General features: G+C 31.2%; 1 protein-coding gene across 1 annotated transcript; it reads right to left on the bottom strand.

The window, feature by feature from the left end:
- Positions 1-348: 348 nt before the first annotated feature.
- On the bottom strand, positions 349-16,941 carry LOC126718709 (putative pentatricopeptide repeat-containing protein At5g40405). Its single transcript, XM_050421027.1, has 4 exons — positions 16,874-16,941; positions 14,897-15,002; positions 12,285-14,146; positions 349-490 (listed from the first exon to the last, which is right to left on the bottom strand). Exons 3-4 carry the CDS (start codon positions 14,081-14,083, stop codon positions 442-444), a joined length of 1,848 nt encoding a protein of 615 aa, XP_050276984.1. The 5' UTR covers positions 14,084-14,146; positions 14,897-15,002; positions 16,874-16,941; the 3' UTR covers positions 349-441.
- Between the last annotated feature and the right edge of the window lie 3,656 nt (positions 16,942-20,597).

Raw genomic sequence — 20,597 nt, 5'->3', positions numbered from 1 at the left:
AAATGGTCAAATCTTTGATTGCAATTACATCAAATCACTTCTCAGAAACTGAAGCCTAGCTACTTATCTCCAAGTTGCCTCTGTAAAAATCTCAATTATGTCAAAGCGGCATATCACGGGATTGAATCTGAGAATCGGCGTCACCCACAAAAAAAACATTGGAGGTAAGCCTGGTTACCAATCACCTTTTCCAAATCCATAGAAGTGGGAATTTTGTGCACTGAATAGTGAATACAATCTTTTTTATGGTACTGTCATAAAAAGATATAGTACTCCTAAGACAGACCAAAAGACAGACACACTCAAAGAAGTGTATTGCAAATTTCTTATTTGTTTTAGGAAGTACAACAAAGAATTACAACTGATATGTCAGTCACAGAATATGTAAACTAAAATCATCCTTAACTAAATGAAGTGAAGGGAGAGTACATTTCAGTTATTTCACCAATAACCTTTACAAGAACAGTCACCGTTTTTAAAATGGTGAAACCTGGCCTATCCCTGTCTCTCACAATAATCTCTCTGTTAAAAGTTTCAGATATTTTTTTTGCTACTTCATGACAATCCCAACAAATCCTGAGGTTCTTCACAATCCTAATGGGTACACCTTCTTTTAAAGTGATCAAATCAAAAGCAATGGCTACCTTCTCACTATGTTTAAACAAAGCATCCTCTTTTTCTTCCTCTTCTATATCAAACAGTACAGGGTTAGTGTCAGCTACATAACCAGCTAGTCTCAATCGCTTTGATATCTCTGCCATCATCATCTCAATTTCATCATACCTTGGATGAGAATTATCCCCAACAAAGAACTCATGAACTTCACCACCAACCTCTATAACGCTACATCCAGGGAGCTTTGTCAAACCTCTAGCCTTCATAATCTCACGCACAAAACTAACCTCTTCCCAGTTCTTGTTATCAGCATACATATTTGACAGAAGAACATAAGCACAATGATTCTTGGCCTCCAGCTTCACTAGCTTTCTAGAGGCAAGTTCACCCAGTTTCATATTTTTATACATTCTACAAGCATTAAGCAAAGCTCCCCAAGCACCAGAATGAGGTTTCATATGTAAAATATGGACATCTTGTATAAAAGTTTAGATCATATCCCGGTTCCTGTATCTAACTCTTTCAAAACCTTAATTAACATTGAGGCTTTATTCAATATGGAGGTTTTGATTGTTTTACAACTGAGGTTGTGCAACAATAATCAACTTTATGCAAGGATAGTTTATCATGTTGAATTCTCTAAGAAGCAAAACCCTAATAAGATCCTTTACCCAAAGGTTTGCTTTTTAAAAAAAAATTATATATAAATATATTATTCCAATGAATAGGTTACTAATTTGCAGTGGAATATATATATCCCCAATTACAGCATTCCACAGGTACTATATTCTATAACTAAGTGTGCGTTTGCAAAGGCTGATGAGAAAATTGAGAATAGATAGATATTTTCTCTTATTCGATAGAGTAGAAAAGTAGAAGAAGAAAAAAAAAAGTATACCATTTTTAATCTTTCAAATATTGAAAGAAAAATTGAGGAAAAATGTCTTACATAAATTGCTTTAACAATGTTAGATCTTACTAACTTATTAAAAAACAATTCAATACAAAGGGATACTAGAAATTTAAAATAAGATATGTTTTCTTTCGATTTATTTTGTTTTATCATTCTTACCAAATACTTATATAATGAAAGGCATTAATATCTTCTTCTTCATCTTTTTCATATTCTCTCTCTCATCCTTCCTACCATATCAGTCATGTGTTGGGAAAGGAAGAAGCATGCTATCTAATTCTTCATAACATCTAGTACAGTTTTTTTTCAATAAGCCTAATCGCATAACAAATTTCAAAAAAATATATATCACAATTGTTAAGCTAATGGATTGTAGTTAGTGTATATTAAAAAGATGCTATATCATTCTTCATAACATCTAGTACAGTTGTTTTTCAATAAGTCTAATCATATAACAATTTTTTTTTTAAAATCACAATTGTTGAGGTAATAGATTGTAGCTAGTGTATAATAAAATGACGTAAGTGGTTGTTTCACAAGAAAGCGATATTGCATTAACCACAATACTACTTCAAAAAAAAAATGTTATATATATATATAAATTTATTGTGTCTATAGCATTGTTATTTTTTTTTTGGTGGAATATAAACTATCTAGCACAATTGTCAATGAATTGTTGTACTTAAAGAACAGATTCTCTAAGAACACTTGCATTAGTGCTCCGTGCTTGTATAATAAAATAAAATAAAAAAGTACCACATTTTGGCTAACCCAACTCAAAATTCGCCCATATCAAGTTATGTAAAGTTGTGTAAAAATACATGATCATTAACAGTAACAGTGTAAATTTGCATTGACACTATTCATTTTGCTTTTATTTTTTTATTCTTTCTTTACATATCTCGAGGGTGAATGAATATGATAGATGGTGATTGTGGTGTCTGATAAAGAGAAAAAATTTAAAAAAATAAAATGACATTTTAATAAAATGTAATATAAAAATAGATAATATGATGTAATATGAGGTGTTTTAAAAATGTGAATATGTAAAATTATATATATATATATATATATATATATATAAAATAAATTTTTTATGCTAAAATACACAACAATTTTTATAAGATCGAGCCGATGAGATTCTGGTCTTAAGAGATTATCACAAATCCACAATGAAGGACAAACTGTAGGTTTTTCTTAATTAAATCTCATTGCTTAGCTCTTCAAGCATTGAACCATTGGTTTTCTCAACCAAAAAAAAAAAAGGCATTGAACCATTGACCTTGGAGAAATTAATTTGCATTTCTTTGAAGAGTGAAGCATGATTAGCTTTGTACCAATGATAATGAAGATCAACAATTTATCGAAAATATGATATAGGATGACATCATGACATCAGAAACTTCTACGATGTCACATCAAAAAAAAAAAAAACTTCTACGATGAATCAATCGTATAAAAATCTTAGTTTTCAATAAATTTCATTTGGCGTTGTTTTAAGAGTTGTTAAATATAATAGGCTATAGTAGTTTTAGGACTTGAAATATTTTTAAATTAGTTACATATTTTTTTAAAAAAAAAAAATTGATGGGATACTTGACAAAAGATTACATCATGTGAAATTTTCTTATATTGGCACAAAATCAGATTGTTTGTTCTGCTTATATGTTTGTATATCATAACATATATAGATTTCTTTCTATGGACAAAAATTAGCTCCAAAGTTTAAAGAAATCTCCTCAAATTCGCTACATAAGGATTTTTAAGATTATTTATATGTATTATTTAAACAAATCATATAATTTATTAAAAATAATGCAACTAAAACTATACGCGGACAATTTCTTCAATCGCTACATAGTAGCTTGGAGGAGAAGAATAAAATTATGGACACAAAAATTTTACAAGTTTACAACAAAACTTATATTTGATAATAAGTTACTAATGATAAGTTAAAAAAGTGATATTCGTGATGGATGTAAAGGAAACTAGTAGAAACTTAGCAATGAGACTTTGTTATAAAATTGTTGTAAAAATGTTGTGCTAACGTAGCACTACTGGAAAGAAAATAACTCCAAACATATTTGAATCTAAACTTTTTTCTTCCTTCAAATTTTTTATATTATTATAAGGAAAAACAATTGCAGATTGAAGTGATGAATTGAAAAATTATAGGAACGCATAAACTTATACAACTTTTACCACAACTCGTCACGTGGTAATTGGTGAGTTGTGAGTGGTAGAGATGGATCCACTACTTTTTCTTTACCACTCATTACTCATTATTTAGCAATGACAAAAATTATATAAGTTTATGTGGTATTAACATTGCCGGCATTGAATTTCCTTCTAGAAACTAGAAAAGCCTTAACTCCTTCCAAAAAGTATGTGCTACACTTAACAGTGATTAACTGATTATTTCGAAAAAGGCGCAATGAGGATATTTTTTTCAAATCACGTAAGCTTAACCATAATAATAAACTTTCGATTAACAAAAAAGGCTTTTGATAGTGTACTTTTCTTTTTTATTAAGAAAGTAGATACCATTCAACTTGCTTGGACACAATCAGCAAAAAATGCTGCTACTTGCTTTTCATTCACCTCTCAAAAAAGTTTAAAAGGTTCATTTCATGCTTGCAGGAATCTGTAACCCAAAAAAAAAAAAAAAAAGTTGTAAGAATTACTATACATCATTGATTCATTGTCAAAATTAGAAATATTCTTAGGAGTCAAGGAAAGGTAGCGGCCAAGAGAAAATGCTAGAACTAAATCTTTATTGGTGTCGGGAAAAAGTTTTTTCAGTCACATCTCATATCTAACCCTCTTCTTTTGAAACCTTAACAATGAGGTTTTATCAAATTGCCAATTTGGATGGAGGGGGATGGAAGGAAAGTACAAAGTGAAAAAAATAATAATGATAAGCCTTATAAAATGGTGGATTATCATGTTGCCTTCTTTAAGAAGGAAAATCCTTGTGTGATATCTTATCTCATATCTAACCCTCTTCTTTCAAAACTTTAACAATGAGGTTTTATCGAATAGCCAGTTTGGATGGAGGGGGGGATGGAACATGGAAGGAGAGTACAAAGTGGAAAAAAAAATTATATTAAAAAAAAAAAAAACCTTATAAAAGGGTGGATTATCATGTTGCCTTTTTTGAGAAGGAAAATCATCTTGTATGATCTCTTATCTCATATCTAACCCTCTTCTCTCAAAACCTTAACAATGAGGTTTTATCGAATTACCAGTTTGGATGGAGGGGGATAGAAGGAGAGTACATAGTGAAATAAAAATAAGCCTTATAAAAGGGTGGATTATCATGTTACCTTCTCTAAGAAGGAAAATCCTTGTATGACCTCTTATCCATAGGTTTACTTTCTTCATTTTTTTTTTCATAAATAAATTTTTTTTCTCAAATATATATTTTCTCCTTTTTTTAGAGAGTAGAAAAGTATATAAGAAATAGGTATTAAAAAAAAAAAAAAGATAAATATTTTCTATTCAGATGTAGCATTTTTAATATTCCAAAAAATTGAAATAACAAATGATGAAAATATCTTACATTAATGATTTTTAAAAACTTAATATTTCTAATTTATTAAATAAGAGAAAATTAATTCAATACAAAGATATTATAGAAATTTAAAATAGGTCTCCACTTTTCTATCATATTCTAACCAAATACTTAGGACAAAATTGAACTCTGCCCTTTTCAGGCAAAATAAATAGCATTCTATCCCATTTCCCAAACTAATTAGAGAAATGCCCCTCTTTTGAAACTCTACTTTCTCAAAATCGAGTTTAAAAAAAAAAATTTCTGGAGTCCTATAGTGACGTTTTAAGGAGCCTATAGTGATGTTTTAATGATCTATAGTAGCGTTTTGTAACTCAATTTCCATAAAGTCGAGTTACATGCAATTTTTTTACCTATAACTCGATTTCATGGAGCTTGAGTTAAAAAACGCCACTATAAATCCTTAAAAACGTCACTATAGGACTTAACTCAATTTTGAAAAAGTCGGTTTTCAAAAGAGGGGCATTTCCCTAATTAGTTTAGGAAATTGAGTAGAATGCTATTTATTTTGCCCGAAAAGGGTAGAAGCCAATTTTTTCCTAAATACTTATATAATGAAAAATATTAATATCTTCTTTCTTCTTCATTTTTTCATATTTTTTGTATCTTCATTTCTACTTTTTTATAAATTTTTTTTATTATTATAGTGATACTTCCTACCATGTCAGTCATGTGCTAGGAAAGGAACCACATTATCTCACTCTTCATAATATCTAGTGTAGTTGTTTTTCAATAAGTATAATCAATAATCACCCAACATATTTCACAATTGTTGATGCAATATATTGTGATTGATGCGTAACAGAAGTGATGTAAAGTTGGTCTGGTGGGAAAATAATGTTGTTCTGATCACAATATGTCACCTCAATAAATTGTAAAATAAAATGCTAAATTTATTATGTTTGTGTCATTTTTTGTAGTTTTTTTGGAGGAATATAAATTATCTAACACAGTTGTCAATGAGTTCTTGGAATGTTGGACTTACAAAGAAAATTCTCTAATTCTACTCGACTACCAATCAAATATAGAAAGGGACAGGCGTGCAAGAGTGTATTTTTTTTAAGGGTTATGCGCACTCGTTAGCATTTCCCTTTTTTTAATTAAACATGATTAGTTTGAAGAGTGAAATTAAACATTATTGAATCTCATTGCTTAGCTCTCCAAGCATAGACTTTTAATAAATTAATTCGCATTTTTTTGAAGAGTGAAACATGCTTAGTTTAGTTAATCCATGCATTATTCTTGATTTTCCACCAATGATACTAATAATCACAATTTATTAAAAACATTGCCTCATTAAAAACTTCAGCGTGGCATCAATCATATAAAAACAATCTTAGTTTTCAATACTGTAATTTTTTTTCATAAACTTCAGCTGCATGTTACGGTGTCACACAAGCTTGTTTAATAATAAAAAAAATTAAATATTTTTTAGAATGTTTAGAACTATGGTCCATGCATGGGAAATAATCTTTTTATTTCAACTGAAGTTAGAAACTAGAAAAAAGTCACACAAGTGATTTTTTTTTTTTCAAATCTTATTTTTTTAGTTGCAAAAAATTGGTTAAAATATGATTCTATCTATAAAAAATAAAAATAAAGACTTCAAAAAATTGTACATAAGTAAATAAACTAAAAAATTAAAAGAAAAATCACTTGCTAGACAGACACTAAATTATTTAAATGTTCCTGTGAATGAACAAAATGGTTTTTATTGAACAATCAAATTTTCATATTCTAAGAGATTCAAGCAATGATGAGAGTAACGGAGACTTTTTATTCTAATGTTAATGCGATTGAAGAAATGGGTGGAATAGATAGTTAAATTTTTCATATCTTAATGTATCTAGTGCATTAGCTTCTCAAAATAAATAAATAAATCTAGTGCATTAATGCACTGAACACAAATCGCGCATGTCCAATACACAAATGAGTGGAATGGATGGTCAAATTTTTCAGAGTCTAAGAGATTAAAAGTGTGTTTGGACACTGCTTATTTGCTAAAAATTGAAAACTTATTACTGAAAACATTGTAGCAAAATAATTTTTAAATGTATGAATAGTGCTGAGGGATCCAAAAATGCATTGGAATCTGTGTTTTGCTAGGAAAAGTGAACAATACCCATAAGACCCACTTAAAATCGCAGAAGGCACAGATTGGACAAAACGGCCAATCCAAACATACGCTAAGTCAAGGTGGTAGCATTTTCCAAAATGCTTTTTTTTTTTTAATAGGAAATTAGGTAGAGAGGGGTTATTATCATGGGACCGTTATCATTGCAAAAGATATTTGATTTAAAGCTAAAGGCTTCAAATTCCAAACTTCACCAAAGTTTTAAGGAAGCAATATATGCGTAATCATGTTGTAGAATCTATTATATATACAAAAGTTTAAAAAGTAGTCGTGGAAGTTCATGCCAGAGGAATTGGATTCTATTGGGTCATCGTGTAAGAACGATCAAGAAGATCATAATTCACAACAAAACGTTTTCCAAAGCTTAAAAAAATAAAAAATAAATAAAAATTGGTCAAAAGTGCACCGACCCAGAAAAAGAAAAAAGTTAAGCCAACCAAACGCGGATTTAGACTTGAAAGTTGGAAGATGGAACATGTAAATATATATGAAAGGTAAAGGCATCTGCCGCCAAAGCCTAACTTGTCACCCCCACATGCGTAGATCTTTTGAGGATTTGGTATTTTTCTTCACAATTCTATTATATTACCAACAAAATTTATGTATAACTGTGTTTTTGATACAGTTAAATTCAAACCTCAAACATCTACTTTATGATAATAGCTCTTACATACTAGTTGGGTTTTAGTTTAAATAGAGTTTAATTCTAGATTTCTAAATCTCTTAATTGACAACAAAAAATTTAACCAATTGAGTTAGCTGAAACTCGCTTCATATAGTTTCTTAGTTCTTGTAACTTAAATTCTTCAATTGAATTTAATCATGTAGTAGTTCTATTGACCAATAAATTCTGTAGTTGAATTTAAATGTTTCTAAGAAAAAATAACATAGTTTTTAATTAAATTTAATTGAAGAATTTAATGTATGATATCTTATCTACTTAAGTTTTGTCTTTACATTACCGTCACTTTGATTTTTTAATTTCACAAGCAACTTCCAAAGTCCATACTTGACTAGATCAAAAGAACTTAGTTGCTTTATTACATGGTAGAGAAGATACGGTAATGTAAAGACATTAACATCACTTTTATGGAAAATGAAAAAAAAAATTGTCGAAACATTAATTGTTTTTTTTCTTTTTCCATAAAAACTCTCTTTAGCATTTCCCTTAATTAATACTAATTAATCAACCATCTTTGGCATTGTATAAAGATTTCTAAGCTTGATTATATAGTTGGGACAAAGGTTTAAGTAGTATGACAAATTTAGGGTCTGTTTGGATACTGCTTATTACTGAAAACTAAAAACTAAAAATACTGTAACAAAATAATTTTTAAATGTGTGAATAGTGCCGTGAGACCCAATTTTAAAGAAAAATTTGCTGAAAAACACTCCAGATGCAAAAAAACTTTCATTTTTAATACAATCCAAATGTAGGCTTAACTATATTCCTTATCAGCTTAAAAATTCTTATGATCTTATCTAAGCTCTTTGGAATTCACTATACAAGAATCAATATAATTTTCTATCCATATATTTCTTTTTTCTTTTTTCTTTTTTAAATATTTTCTGTTGAAACACGGTTTTCTTTTCCATTTGTTTTTATTAATATGTGTCAATCCACTAGAAGATGACATTAATTAAAGTCCATCTCTTTTGAGTCCATGTGACCTTTGGAACCAGCCGCCTCAGCTAATAACTTGATATATGTGTTGTTTTTTGCAATGGAAAACGATTCGCATCCCAATTTGTAAGGAATAAACTTCATCAAGTTTTATGACTTTTATCTTCAAAGATTCCTAGCTATAAGCAAGATTTGCTGAGATCACAATTTTTGGATAGACTTGGTTTAGAACAATATCAGTAATATAACATATGAGGTCCAAACTCCAACTCTTTAATTTTTTTTGGATTAAATAATAAAATGAGGTTTTCATTGTGAACTCATCGACACACGTCACGTGACAACAATAAATAATATCATATGTATCACTGGAGCCTTTCTTGGTTTCAGCTCCAACTATTCTTTCTAGAACATCATTGCCAACATGCATTAAATATTGTCAGTCGTGGTCTCAACTCTCAATTGCTATTGCAATAGTCTCCCTCTCCTTTCTTTCACGTTTTTCCCAAGACTTCTTAGGTACCACCAACTACCAACGCATAGTAGGGCGTGTCACTACTCACTACTCAACCCTACTACCATGATTTCTACATATTAGAAAGTATAAGTCAGTACTAATACTCAAACCCACAACATCTTTGCACTTAGTTCAGAGTGATGTGTCTCTTCGAGGGCTTCCTACCTATGTACCACACTCGTTGGTGACTGATTAATTTCCTTTTAATTTAACTTGTTAGAACATTGTTCGTATTTTTCTAAATAAATTAAACTTTTGAGATAAATGATAATTTATCATAATATTAGAGCTAGGGATCCTAACTTATCTTAGCTAAATGTGAGGTCAAATTATTCTCTCAAAAGTATTTTTATTTTTTAGTTCCCTACCGTCGAATTAAATATTATCAGTTTCAATTGCTTTCAAAAGAACCCGCCTCATTCTTCTTTCCTCATTTTTTTTTCCAAAGAATTTTCAACGAGCTCGTTGACGTTGAGGAAAAACGTGAATTATTAAGCAACAAAATTATTTTCCTTTTTATTCTTTTTGTAAGAATTTAATGTGTCATTTGACTAATTTCAAATAAAGTCAATTAAAAAAATAAATAACATAAATATTAAAATTCAGTAAAAGTTCATAATAATATGACATCAAAATCTATATTTTTGATAATCACATCAAAATCTTTATAAAACTAAAAACATTTGATTTTTGGTTGGCCTAATAATATTGTGTCTTACAATTTTACATACCTATATTATAATATGTATTTTGATAAAAATTAAATTCTATTATATATTTAAATCCTTTTAATTGTTGAATTTCATAAAAGGATCCTTTTAATTCTATATCAATATTATAATATGTTTTTTTAATGAAATTTAAATTCTGTTCTATATTAAAATCATTACATATAAAACAAAAACCCTTTAATATGAAAAGGGAAATCATCCAAACAGGCCTATACGTTAACTGACTCACTCTTGTACACCGAACCGATTAGAATTTAGACGAATGTCAAATAAATGTCATATACCAATATTTTAACGGGTTTAATACATAAGAGCATTGGACCCAACTTTTATTCAAAAAATTAATGGAGTTACAATGGTTCTTTACTAGTTAAAACAAGAGGCATAAAAAACATCAATAACATGATCATTGGCTCAAAAATAACTATTATTTCTACTAATAGATCGTGTGTGTTAAAAACCATGAATCTGAGAAGGGGTCTAATAGATCGAACCATTTAGAACAAATTTCTTATCGCCATGAACAAAATACTAAAAACCCATCTTGAAAGAATCATCTTATCTTAGCTTAAAGTGATCAATTATTAAAGAAAAGGCTAACTTTTTTTCACTAATTCAATCTCTCTCTCAACTTCATTGTTACGTAAAGAAACAATTTTTTTTATATATATATAATAGAAATTCATTAGATTAAGTTGCATTTTCACCCAAAAAAAAAAAAAAATTGATCAATGAAAAATTCAAACCCTTATATTCTCTGATAAATGAGAGTAGATAATACAATTGATCCATAAGGCTTTTGACGATTAAGATTTAGTTACAATTATAACACATGTTCATTCCATCTAGATTTAAAAGCATTAATACATAAAATATCAAAATCCTGTTGTAAATTGGCCCTTCTCTGTAGCTAGAGCAGATCTTAAATTTTTGGAACGAGGCTAGTGGGCTTAGCTTTTACATGAGTTTCGTTAAAATTTTACTGAAATGCTAGTTTATAGAGCTTGATGCGAGTGCTTTTAAGCATGGCACTGTGCAGCCTTGTCTATTACTACTCCTCGTTCTTTCTCAGTATTTTAATTGATTGGGCTGATGAAACCACCTCCTCATAGGAGGTACGGCCCAACAATTGGGAAGGCTTTCAATTTGATTATTGCTTGTTAATTGTCATGGAGATACTAATTAGTCTTATTTTTTTTCTCTATTTTTTCAAAACTTTCCTTCTTTACAAACTCTGCATTTCAAATTCTTTTTATCTGTACATCTATACAAGTTTTTTTTTTTTTTCAATGTTCCAAAAAGCTTAAGGACAGCAAATGGAAAGAATCAACCAATTTTTTGTTGGTTGTGATCATCAAATGAAAGAACTGAGCAGAGCCACTGATTTGCAAAGGAAAGTACTTGAGTAAGATGGTTCAATTCGCTTGGTTAAGGCATATTTAACTAAGAACACCAAAATGAATTTTGTATTAATATTGTATGATCTGATTTCAATTAAAATGCAGGAGTAGGTTGCAAAATATGCATTTATAAGGAAATGGTCAAATCTTTGATTGCAATGGAAAATTATTGAATACTCTGGGAGTACCATAAATGCATATTCCCTCATTTCATATGAATTGTGAGTCCCACTATAAATTTAATTAGTGAGATCTACAGTTATTTGAGAAGGTGGAGTACATATTTATGATACTTCGAAAATACTCAATAATTACCCAATTGCGATTACATCAAATCAATTCTCAGAAACTGAAGCCTAACTATTTGTCTCCAAGTTGCCTCTTTAAAAAATCTCAATTATGTCAAAGCGGCATATCACAGGATTGAATCTAAAAATCAGCGTCACCCAAATAAAAATAAAAAAAAAAAAAAATATTTGGGTAAGACTGTTTACCAATCACCTTTTCCAAATCCATAGTGAATACAATTTTTTTTATGGTACTGTCATAAAAAGATATTGGACTCCTAAGACAGACCAAAAGACAGACACACAAAGAAGTGTATTGCAAATTTCTTATTTGTTTAGGAAGTACAACAAAGAATTGCAACTGATATGTCAGTCACAGAATATGTAAACTAAAATCATCCCTATCTAAATGAAGTGAAGGGAGAGTACATTTCAGTTATTTCACCAATAACCTTTACAAGAACAGTCACCGTCTTTAAAATGGTGAACCTATTCCTGTCTCTCACAATAATCTCTCTGTTAAAAGTTTCAGATATTTTTTTTGCTACTTCATGACAATCCCAACAAATCCTGAGGTTCTTCACAATCCTAATGGGTACACCTTCTTTTAAAGTGATCAAACCAAAAGCAATGGCTACCTTCTCACTATGTTTAAACAAAGCATCCTCTTTTTCTTCCTCTTCTATATCAAACAGAACAGGGTTAGTGTCAGCTACATAACCAGCTAGTCTCAATCGCTTTGATATCTCTGCCATCATCATCTCAATTTCATCATACCTTGGATGAGAATTATCCCCAACAAAGAACTCATGAACTTCACCACCAACCTCTATAACGCTACATCCAGGGAGCTTTGTCAAACCTCTAGCCTTCATAATCTCACGCACAGAACTAACCTCTTCCCAGTTCTTGTTATCAGCATACATATTTGACAGAAGAACATAAGCACAATGATTCTTGGCCTCCAGCTCCACTAGCTTTCTAGAGGCAAGTTCACCCAGTTTCATATTTTTATACATTCTACAAGCATTAAGCAAAGCTCCCCAAGCACCAGAATGAGGTTTCATGGGCATGTTATTGATGAAGTTTAATGCTTCATCTAAGCAACCAGCTCGACCATATAAATCAACCATGCACCCATAGTGCTCCAGCTGAGGCTCAATACCATACACTTTCCCCATTGAGTCAAAATGCTCACGGCCTTCCTCGACTAGTCCAGCCACAGTACAACCTCTAAGAACCGAAACAAATGTGATCTCATTGGGATGAATGCCATCATGTTTCATAAGAGAAAAAAGTTCAAGACACTTCTTTCCAAATCCATTCATGGCTAGCCCACCCATGGCACTAGTCCAAGTATACACATTCTTTTCTTTCATTCCCCAGAAAACTTCCATGGCCTTATTCACATTACCACATTTCGCATACATGTCAATCAGTGCAGTCCCCAGTGTCACCGTCATCCTTAGCTTGTTTCTCTCTATATAAGCATGCGCCCACCTCCCTTGATCCAATGCACCTAAGTGGGTGCATGCAGATAAAACTGAAACCATAGACACCTCATTCACCCACACACCCTCCATTTGCATCAAATGGAATAAACTCAATGCCTCCCTCGGCTGCCCACATTGTGCATACCCAGCAATCATTGCGTTCCATGCCATATGGTCCCTCTTAGGCATTACATCAAACAGCTCCCTTGCAAAACCAATGTCACCACATTTCGAACAAGCACTCACCATAGCTGTCTGACACACCAAATCTGGCTCTGGAATTTTACCAAACACCTTATGACACGAACTCAGACAACCCAATTCAGCGTACATGAAAATCAACCCACTTTGAACATGTGGGTCATATTCAAACCCATGTTTTATTAGTGCACCATGTACTGCCAGACCCGTCCCATGTGCTGAAAGCTGAGCACATGTGCGAACCAAGAAATTAAAGGTGTAGTTATCAGGTGAGAGATTGTGATTAGATTGAAGTATTTTTTTGTAGAAGCGAAAACTATTTTGAGGGGTTGAGCTTTTGGAGTGGACTCTGATCATAGAGTTTAAGGCGAAGAGGGTTGGGTTGTCACATTGGTCCAGAACTTGATTGGAATAATCAAGATTGTCAGGGTTGTTGAGGGCAATGGTGGCTATAAATTGGCCCGACAGGTGAGGGTCTTTAAGAAGACTGTTAAGTACCAGTTGGGAGTGGATTTGCTTCAGCTCTTTTAGGGTGGTAACTGAGTCTATCAGAGCAATTATTGGGTGCTTTGCAACGCTTCTGAAGGAGTTCATGACCAGCGAATCAGAGGCATGGTTGTCAAGAATGGGATCCTACATAGGATTGGTGAGAGGGTCCTGTGGATCAGATCGAGGGTCATAAGATTCTATCATCCGTCCACAAAAAAAAAAAAAAAACAAAACAAAAATCACCAGTAATGATAATATATGTTATAGAATCCTTGGAAAAAAGTAAATTTGGCACGATACATTAGTCCCTTGTGAACAAATGAGAAATATAAAGCAACTTTTCTGAGATTCTAACTGGTTTACTATAGCATATTTAGATTAATTAAATCCTAATTAAATATCCTAACATAATCAAGACAAATAATTCTTTTTCAATAAGCTAATAGATACAGTTAACTGGTATAAGCAATATGGATTATTTCCCATTAATCCAAACTTATGCTTTGCTCATAGGCCACAACTATCACATTCAAATCATGAAAAATCAATCACATTCTATTACAGTGTTGAAATCAATCATATTTAGCAGTTACCTCTAATGCAGCAGCCAATTTAATTACTTTTACTCTATTATTATAATTGAAGCTATAGTTTATTTTGCATAATTCACGTCATTACCAACAGCTAATCTAATTCTATAATCTCTGTGCAAAATCATATCCACTATGCTCTATCATCTACTATGATATGCTATAGATTTTAAAAAATAAATGCAAACTGTTACAACTGGTTCTATCTCAAAAATCAATCCCCAAAAAAAATAAAACCAGATGCAAATCAACATATCTTACATGCTACAGAAATAAAAATCGAGTGAACTGGGAAGAGGAAAAATGAATAATAATGAAAAATGCTCACCCCAATAGGAGATTGTCAACTCGTGACAGCAGCAAAACATTGTCTCTCTCGATTGGGAGTTGTCTAGGCAGGTGGCAGTCGCATGACGTTGTCACTCTTGATTTGGCTGAAATACTAATTTCTTAGCTACAACTTTTTCACACCAGCTATATTTTAAAAAGCTGAAAAATAAGATATACAAACGGACACAAATCTTGAATGCACTCAAGAAGATCAATATTTCAGCCAAATATGGTCATCGATTCATTTGGAAATGAGTCTAATGTTGTAAGCTATCTAACAGTTATTGTTAATGGCCTAACAAGTTGGTTAATGTATATTGCTAATTTTGTAGGTAAGAGGTGTCTTTCTCTGTTGGAACTCACCTTATTCCACACCCCAACACAGTAATTTTACACAGCAAACAAACCACCTTTTGTATCCCCTCTATGGTCCATGCTTCCTATTAAAAAAAGTGTTTTCTTCTTTCTACGTGTCTTTAACATATTATCAAGTCTTGATCTTTCCAAAGATTGAGAGAGGTGGTGAGGATGCTTTTTTTGTGAGCAACTACAATGGGGGAGTTATTGCTGTTGATGATGGTGTCTCTGGGCATGAGACTCAGAATTTTCTGTTATTTGATAATTTAATTCAATACTTTTTTTAATAAGTAGAATTATTTTTTCGAAAAAATATTGCTTCATGTTCACGATGATTAAATTCAATTTTCAGTGTTCAAATTGTATTTCCCAAAGGTGAACAGTAAATAAATTAGTAGACTGATGGATGGGTTGCATATCAATGTTCTCTTTCGAAAAATTTAACCAAAACCACATGCATATGATTAAAGACTCATAAAAAGTTGGCAAATTTTTTCAAGGCTTGTAATGAATCAAGGAGTCCACACATGTTTCAGTTTTTCTGTGTTAATTCCCCAGAAATTTCTTGAATTTGGAATTTGTGATTTGTTGACTAATGCTTCAAAGTTAGTGGGGGATGAGGAGGTAGTGTTATTCAAATAGTAGGTTAGCAAGGATGTTTTGTGTTATATCCAACTTGTATCTACTTCAAACCAATTTCTACAGATACTATAACTAATGAGACCATAAAGAATATAAGCTTAAATTTATGGTATGCGGCTTACAAATGGCATACATTTGGACTTGTATTAGCTAAAGTATTTGCCTACCAGTAGCAATTATTTCTAATTGAATAGTTACCATTCGGCTTATCATGTTGTTAGCTAACACACCTGAAGCATGTTACCTACCGAGCAGGTTAACAATGATCCTCATATTCTCTTAAGGAAAACACCTGCTGCTACCTCATCCATAGGTTCAGCTACTAAAGGTGGTACCCAATTAACAAAACTCCCACTTTCGCGGGGTCTAGGAGAGTTCATGGATTGTTTGAAGAGGTTGATTCCCAAACTCGAAACCACAACGTTGTTGATTTTGATGGAAGGCACTTGTCATCACACCAACGCTCGACCTCTATAGGTTCAGCTAACCGTGTAGCTTAAACGCGTGTTTAAGATATCCTCCCTATAGTTGCTCACAGTCATGAACTTAGTTTTTCAACTTCAACCCCAAATTTTTGGGATCGGGTATGGATTCTCAACAGATTAGTTATGGAGATTCCGCCACGTGTACTATTTTCCTCATTTTTTCCTCCACTAGCTTAATAAAATTGAAGCTATAGTTTTATTTTGCATAACATCAGTAGAAATGAACATATATATCCAAACTGTTACAACTAATTCTAACTGTAATTCTCTAATTTCTCTCTCTGCAAAATCATATCCAATATGCTCTATTGTCTACTATGCTATTATACAGATTAACAAACCAAAGGCAAACTGTTACAACTGATTCTACCTCAAAATCAATCCTCAAAAAATTTAAATCATGATGCTAATCAATATATATATCTTACAGAAACAAAAATCGAGTGAACTGGGAAAGAGGTGAAATGAATAATAATGAAAAAAACCCTCACCTGCAGCAGCACGACGTCGTCTCTCTCTCTCTCTCGATTGGATTTGGGCTTAAGGCATTGAAATGGTCGAACTGTGTTCGATTTGGTTGGTTTTTTTAGCATTAAATTTTTTTTTTTTTTTTTTTATGGGTTTGGGCTCAGAATTGAAGGCCCAATAACAAGAAACAGCTCACTTGAAGGAGTGCGTTAACTAGTGGTGTAGCCTAATTAAAATGTGATGATTAAATCATATACATACTATATGTTGTGTTATATATTTTAGTGTAAAAAATGTTTAGTGGTTATCAAGACTTCATAAAATCACTAATATTTATTTTTACAGAATATAGCAATATTTTTTTTATAAAAAAAAAAAAAAAATCATGGGCTTTAGGGGCCTGTCTCCTTTGTAACTAGTGCTAACCAAAAGTTTTGTAACTTAACTGACACCTATTACTGGTTCTATTGGAGACGTTCAAGATCTAAGTTCTTGATCATGACAATATAATCTAGGGTTTGTTTGTGGCATCATAGCCCAGATTGATATTGTATAATATATATTTGGCCTAATTTTTCAATGAAGTGCTATATTCCATCTCTTAGATACGTTTAGACTGTTTAGTAATAGTTAAGAGTCTTGTAATTTAGTGTTATTACTTGATTTTTTTTTTTTATGAGGAAAATCAAGATTTGAATTCAAATACCTCTCCCCCATTTGTGATAAGAATTGAATTATTTAATATATATATATATATATATATATATCTCAAAGTGCATAATGGTCCTATATATTGTAAAATCTCTTGTTTTACCATATGAAATTCAACCCAAAAAGAGTAATTTAAAGTTTAATAATTTGACTGAAATTTAATCCTCTGTTGGTGTTATAGTCATTTATGAAATTATAAAGTTTTATAATTCACAATTGGCTTCCCCTGCTGATCTAGAGTTAATCCCAGATTCTGAGGCAATGCAACCAAATCTGAAATTTCACTTGGTCCATTGATTAACAGCATTAACAAGTAGAAGCCAGAGAAGAAGGTTCTGTATCAATGTTCTATACTCTATGGTATACCATAAGTGTTCTGGAAGACATATATGCAGGACCCACTTTTATCAACATGACACATGGGGTATTACCAAAAGTATAACATGCAGGGAATCAAGAAAAATGAAAGGCCAGTTTCAAAAGAATGAGCAGCAATCCATGTGGCAAGCAAAAAGAAAAGGTATACTCAAGCTACTAGTTCTCAGTATGAAAAAAAGTAAAGAGTAGGCCATGCTACAATTGTTTTCTGTGAGTACCACACTTATCCTAGATTCCTCATGCACATAATCAAGAATACTATTCCTTCTGATCTATCTGCACACCAAGCAGCACAAAGTAAGATTTTTGGCAAAAACAGCTTAACTATTGCACCCACAAAGGGGACAATAGTGTGATGATCTGTGATCTAATTTGCCAATTCAATGTACATATAGAAACAGTTTTTTAAAAAATATATATATGACAATTTAATGGGCCATCAATATATTGTATGTAAGTGGAAAGACAATGTAGATGACAGATGATATTTATAAAGTTTTGTGTTTCATCAGGCTATCAAGGAAACCTCATAGACCACATTGTAAAGTCATATGTGCATTTGGCATCCTTTTTGTTCTTATATATATACAGTTGCTAAAGTAGCTAAAAGCTGCCAAAGCATATTGGTACAGATCAAGACCACACCTGCTGTTCCACAAAAAATTATAATAAATAAAAAGTAAAATAAGTAAATTAGCTAATCAACAGTGACAAGCACATATAATTGGTTGTTTCTACATGTATGGATGTATGTGTCCATGTAGTGACAAGGAATCTCATGTATAAAAAGCATTAAATGTCATTACCAATTCTTTCAGAAAAAAAATATATCTATATCATACCAATTGTTTCTCAGTGGAACAGTAAGTCTCAGTGGAACAGTAAGTCACATACCAATATATGATGTTATGTGGCATGTGCCTAATATTTTAGGGTGATGTTTAGTTCATTCTTGTTATTGCACACAAACATTATACTTTTTGCACTGAAATCGATTTGAGTGCTCATATGTGTGTGTAGGTTTGTGCGTAATAAGTAATAACAAGTGTGTACTAGTATTTACCCATTATTTATAGCAATAAATGTAAAAACAGATATGTAATGTTGAGAGATATAGCAATGAAAAGAATTGGGTTGTGGATTAGCAGTTTTTACTTCCATGTTTCAATGCACAAAAATGGTCAAATTAGATCATAATTTTTAATTAGACATTGGAAGCAGTTAGCAGAAAAGTAAAACAATCTGGAATGAATTAAAACATTTAAATCATATTGTTCTTCTGATTCATATTTCCTTCATAACGAAATGTTTTTGTTCAATTAAACGATAAATTCGTCAAAACTAATGAATAGATACATTTCTTCTTTCTTCTAATCATTATTGCAAGACCAGAAAAAGAAAGACTATACAAGGTAAAAGGTACATTCTCAAAAGCCATTTCAGTCTTCAGCCACCATGATGATGATTGGGAAAAAACCATATGATTTTTCACCATGGTAGACTTATACAGATCCTTGTTCATATATACCTCTAGTTTTAAAAGAAAAGTTCATTTTGAACACTGAAGCAACTAGCTATGAGATGCCCAAAAATCAAACCAGATAGAATCATTAACTTGTTAATGAAATTAGTCCCATGCAGTATTATTTTTAGTGTATAAGCCCAACGGGCCCTAAATTCTTTGTAAAACCATATATCACCATTTCTTAACTGCAGAAAGGCAACAAAAGATAATGCATATATGAGGGTGATGGAATTACTATGCTAAAAAGAGGTGTCAGTCTGTGATTTGAAATAGATAAGTGTGCCATCAATACCCTTAAACATTAACTAGCCTCATCACAAGCGCGAAATCGCGCGTGCGATGAGGCTTTTTTTTAGTGGTCTTATTTTGTAGAAAAAAACACTGTGTAGGGTTGCATTTTTATATATATAATTTTTATTTTAAAAATATAATTTATAAGTGAATAAATTAATTTGAAAACTAATAAGAGAGTGGTTCTATTTTTTAGGCAATATTTTAGTGGGAGTTAAAGTTGCATTTTTACCGGATTGTCCTTTAATTTTATCTCTACTTAAATATAGGGGGGTGGGGCATTTTTGAACTAAAAAAATAAGGAATCCAAACAGAAGAAGCCTCTTAAATAATAGTATAGATAAACATCTTTGGATAAACATCATATATATATATATATAAATATTAAAAAAAATTAACTCTATATTATATATGTTCAGTTTTGATAGAATAAAGAGTAAAAATGGAATTTAAGTTTTATATTGATGGTTTCTATATATATTAATGATTTTTTTTTAGATAGAAATCATATTTTAGACTAATATAAATATATATGTGTGTGAAACTTTATTTGGGAGACTTGAATATTAATCTATGCCTTACATACACAAAAACTTATATTTGTAAAGTGACCATTACGTTAAAAGTGTGCGGTGGTATTATATTAATAATTCTCACAAAAGCAATGGACATTTTTTACCTTTTAAGTGTTGGCATTTTCAAAATCCGTTGGAAGTGTTAATGAACGTTATAATTCTCAAGAATTTTATTAAATAAAAAAGTTTAAATTATCAACTCTCATTCTAAATTCCTACCAAAATAAAGCACCTTAAAAAATGGGATTCTTCGACAAAAATAATAGC

This window comes from Quercus robur, chromosome 3 (assembly GCF_932294415.1).
Source record: "Quercus robur chromosome 3, dhQueRobu3.1, whole genome shotgun sequence".
Classification (NCBI taxonomy): Eukaryota; Viridiplantae; Streptophyta; class Magnoliopsida; order Fagales; family Fagaceae; genus Quercus; species Quercus robur.
Note: the sequence above shows the minus strand (reverse complement) of the source record. Positions and strands in the feature narration are given on the sequence as shown.